The sequence below is a fragment of the Nanorana parkeri genome, unplaced genomic scaffold (assembly GCF_000935625.1).
Source record: "Nanorana parkeri isolate BGI_ZX_2015 unplaced genomic scaffold, ASM93562v1 scaffold419, whole genome shotgun sequence".
Lineage (NCBI taxonomy): Eukaryota > Metazoa > Chordata > Amphibia > Anura > Dicroglossidae > Nanorana > Nanorana parkeri.
Window position 1 is genome coordinate 87,807 of NW_017306687.1, and position 4,757 is coordinate 92,563.

Genomic DNA, 4,757 nt, shown 5'->3' on the forward strand with positions numbered 1-4,757 from the left:
ATAGGGGTAAACTAGGCCCCATGGGAATCTTTGGACCTTACGCAACCCTTACTAGGCATTCCATCCAGTGGACATTCTATTATCCCTCCCCATGTTGGGGATCTTTTTTTTTCTAGGACCCTCTTCTACCACCCCCACAACAGCACTTATCATATCATTAAAGGAGAACTATGAGGTGGGCGATTTTCACTCAGCCTCATAGTTCTAGCTGACCTGGGACAATGAGGCTGTCACAGGTCGGCTCAGTAGATTGGGAGGTGAGCGAACACATACCGGCGCTTGCTCACTTCTCGATCCTGTCACTGCAGAGAGCCGTGACAGGAGAGGGACTGGATTCCCCCCTCCCCTGTCCGATCCTCCAGCGCTGACTGGCGGAACGGACGGGGGAGGGGGCGGGTACAGCTGGCTCTGCCTCTAGATAGGCAGAGCCAGCTGTCACTCACGCAGCTGGGTGGATCCAGACATAATTGTCGGGATCCGTTCCGGCGTCTCAGTATACCGCGAGCTGTCGCTCGCAGTATACTGAGCTGTGGGTGACGGGAGGACGCTAGTTTGTGTCCTCCTGTTACCCTTAGGAGAACTATGGGGAAAAGCCCTAACCCCATAGTTCTCCTTTAACAACATGCTTACATGTCAGATAACCCTTCCGAGCAGGGGACACATCAAGAAGTGTCCCCGAGCCAATCCATAATAGTCCATAATAGAAGTCACCAGCGCTGGATGATGTGTGCAAGAAGTAAAGCACTTTTTATTAAATTGTCACATGCGTCATACAGCCAACGTTTTGGGGACACGGCGGCATCCGTGTTGTCACTTCAAGCACCAACCTTTCATCCAAGGTCTGTAGGATGTATGAAGTGCAGATGATTTCATATTATCGATTTCATCCTGAGCCAATCCAGTTACTCGTCTTCAGCAGAGCCAAGGTCTGCATCAATAAACTCAATTGGGGGAATTTATCAAAACTGGATGAGAAAATCTGGAGCAGATTTGCACTGCAACCAATCAGCATCTCTGTCTCATTTTCAGATCTTACCCGAGCAAACTGAAGAGAGATGCCGATTGGTTGCCGTGAGCAACTGCTCCAGATTCTGTTTGCTACAGTTTTGATAAATTCTCCCCAATGTGTTGAGCATTTTTAGAGATGACACAATGTCACAAGTCCGTACTGAAGGTAATGGGAGGAAGGGTGTGTCTGGTCCTTTTCTTATATGACCCGTGTTCCCTCCCACTGGGAAAAATACAACAGGAAAAACCCAGAGGGGATTGATGCCTTAAAATGGTGGGACTTCTCCTTACATTTATTACACAGCTTTTGACAAGTAAGATTCTCTATACGTAATCTATGCCGCGTCTATCTAGCGTTTAACCCTTCCTTTCTCTTTTGTTTTTCTTGTGTTTTCTTATAGAGGAGGCACGGAGGGTTGTAAAGAAGGAGGACCCATGCAAATGTGAAAGTCTGATTGCCTTCCAGAGCAAAGTGAACACTTACATTGATTCGCTGTCTACAAAACATATCCTTTACCTGATGCATTTTTGTTTCTGGGCACATTTCTGCAGCTCTGTAGGTTTTGTCCCAATGTACGTGAACACGCAACAGTATTGAGCATAGGCATGCGGATTCTAAAGATACCTGAAGATCGTAGATCAGACAACTTGAAATTGTCTATCTGACTGAGCAGGGTTTTTCCAACTTCATCTGTCAGCAGAAGGCCAAGGCTTGTTGTGGGTCTTAATACTGATTAGTGGGACCTGCAAGCAGGGCCAGATTTTCCACAAGGCCAACCAAAGCCCGACCTCGGGGCAGCAAGGTGTAGAGGGGCAGCAGGGGTGTGGAATTCCTATCTCCCGACGCACAGGACATGCAGTTCCGGGTGCCGGGCGGGTAGTTGTTTTCTACATTTAGCCCTGCTTTGGTTTGGTTTTGTACAAGTGATCTCGCCGAAATCACTTGTATGCAGCCTGCAGGTCTGCCATTCTCCATTGGGAGCTGTTTGGCGGGTAGGGGGGCGCATTGAGTTACCTGGCCTTGGGGCGGCAGAGAGAGTAAATCCGGCCCTGCCTGCAAGCCACAACAGTACTGAGTGAAGGCACCCAAATTCTAAAGACACCTTAAGATCTTAGATTGGACACATAAATCGTATAGGAAACAGCCTATAGAACTGAGCAGCGTCTTTCCAATGTCAGCTATCTGCAGAGGGCCCAAGCTTGTTGTGGGTCTTACCACTGAATGGTGAGACCTGTGAACCACAACAGTCACCCACAGCCAAATAAACCCCTAGCACCTCTATACCAGCAATTTTCATGGCAAAAACACTGCTTTATTACCATGACCATGTAAAGTGTTATTGAATTTTCTGTATCTTTATACGCATAGAGGTTTATTTTTTATCTTCAACAAAAGAAGGAATAGAAAGTGGTACCAAAAATCCAAGATAGTTAATTCGCTTAGTCCAACAAAATAACTGCCGGGGCCACTTAACCTGCATCTGGAGCAATCATCCTTGATGAAGGCGCCCTTTGAACCCCCCAAAATGTGTTGGCTTTCTGAATAAATATATATCTGGGCTGCATATGTTCTTCTTTTGGTGATTTCCCCCTTGCACACCTAGTAAAGACACAACCTTTGGTCACTACTCCCGGGAGAGCTACCTAAGGGTAATTATTCCCTCTACACTGCTTACTAACACTAAGCTCAGGAGTTAAATCTTAAAGGAGAACTATGGGGTCAGTGTTTTTCCTCATAGTTCTCCTAAGGGTCACGGGAGGACATATACTATGGTCTTCCCGTGCCTCCAAGCTCAGTATATCGCAAGCTACAGCTCGCGGTATACTGAGACCGCCGCAGCCGGGACGGTCCCGACATTACTGTCGGGATCCACCCAGCGGTCTGAGTGACAGCTGGCTCTGCCTATGACCGAATGCCCGACTTTTTAGAGGGGGTGACACCAAAATGACTGTCATTTTGGTGTCACCCCTCCAATGGTGTCACCTGGGTGTGGGCCGCACCTCCCTTGTGATGCCACTGTTCCCATCACTTAATGTCTCAGTGACAATGGTCCCCAAGACAGATAGAGAGGGTTAATCTGCCCAGACACAGACAGCAATAAAAACATGACCAGGGTCCTAACCCTTTCCTACTCTATGCGAAACGGGAAAAAAAGCATCACCGTGCACTCTGGATGTCAGAAAATGACAGCTTCCATCTTACAGAGTTAAAACAGCAGAAAGGCATCATGGCACACTCACAAAACCAGCATGTAAAACAACTTGTCTCACCACTAAGGATAATGACAGTGCGGCTTACACATCCTCGGCTGAAGACGTGTATCCAAACCTCTGTCATTGTCCTTAGTGGTGAGACAAGTTGTTTTACATGCTAGTTTGTGAGTGTGCCATGATGCCATTTTACTGTTTTACTGTTCAAAACCCATTTCGTGTGCACCTTACTGTATAACTGGTAACAAATTGTTGAGTGCGTTTGTCGTTTGTTTTTCTTACAGAGTTAGCCTTCTTCATTTGAACATTTTCACTGCAGATTCATTATTACATAGCATTTGAGGTTGAATAAAGACACAGGTCCATCAAGTTCAACCTTTGTATGTGCATGCGTGTGTGTGTGTGTATATGAGTCCCTGTGCGGTCTTAGTTTTTATTCCATAGTATATTTTTACTTTTCCTTAACTACAACCCACTAGATGAGCTCACCAAAAAATTACAAGTCTATGAAGGAAGAAGAAACTGAAGACGATAGAATGGACATAATTTGTTTGTAGTGCAATAATCGGAGTTTTGTGCATTGTGTGTGATTTTATGAATTTCTATACAGTATGACCCTGACCCAAATATTGAAGATACAGAGCACATGTTCCAGTAATTATCATCTTTATATGACCCGGAACAGTTGGCTTGACTTTGGCAATATCACAATTCACTATAACTGTTTCCATGTCCAGTATGATAAGGCCATTTGGTGGCCGGTCACTCTGTATGTTGGCTATTAAAGCAACCCTGTCAACCAAAAGCTCCTAAATGAAGGTGCCCTGCAGGAAAAGGGCCTGTGTACTCATCTGTTGGCCAGTCCGTGTCTCCTACCTCTGCTGTACTGCAGAGCAGTGTAGTCTCTTTGGCATTGACTCAACAGTGAGGTAGGGTTCGGAGCAAGGAACCAAGGGGTGCGGTGGGGGACATGGGCGATTCGTTTCGGAAAGATTCGTTATTCGGACGAATTTCTGTTATTTGGATATATCTAAAATCGTTAGCGGTAGTCTGTACGAATTTACGTTGTAGCAAAGTGACATTAGAGGAAAAAAAGGGAAGTGGGGCTGACATCTGGGTGCCCACTTCATTAAAGGGGTACCCCAATGCAAATAAGCCCCCCTGCCCGAAGACCCCCACAATGATCGGGTCAGGGTTGTGGGAAATAGGCCCTTGTCCCCATCGGCATAGGGACACCCTCCCAATGCCACGTGGCCTTGTAAGGCGCAGGGAGGGGGGGGCGCTCAATCATTCCCCTTCCTTTCTTGCCCTGCCAGGCCTTTGCTCGGATCAAGGGTCTGGTAGGAATTTTAGGGGGGACCCCACTTTTCCCCCCCTATTTTTGGGGGGTGGGGTTCTCCCTTAAAACTCCTACCAGACCTAAAGGGCCTGGTATGGCTTTTGGGGGGACCCCACCCACTTTTTATTATTTTTATCTTTGGAGGGGATCTCTCCTAACATTCCTACCAGACCTAAAGGGTCTTGTATCAATTGGGGGG

At 46.8% G+C, this 4,757-nt stretch overlaps 1 protein-coding gene across 1 annotated transcript in view; it reads left to right on the forward strand.

Annotated features, from left to right (window-relative positions):
* MATN3 (matrilin 3) overlaps window positions 1–3,745 on the forward strand; it is a 27,161-nt gene extending 23,416 nt beyond the window's left edge. Inside the window, exons 5-7 of the mRNA XM_018559885.1 lie at window positions 1,313–1,322; window positions 1,410–1,514; window positions 3,696–3,745. Of these exons, the coding sequence (XP_018415387.1) occupies window positions 1,313–1,322; window positions 1,410–1,514; window positions 3,696–3,745 (165 nt within the window). The remainder of the gene's footprint in view (window positions 1–1,312; window positions 1,323–1,409; window positions 1,515–3,695) is intronic.
* Window positions 3,746–4,757: the final 1,012 nt, after the last annotated feature.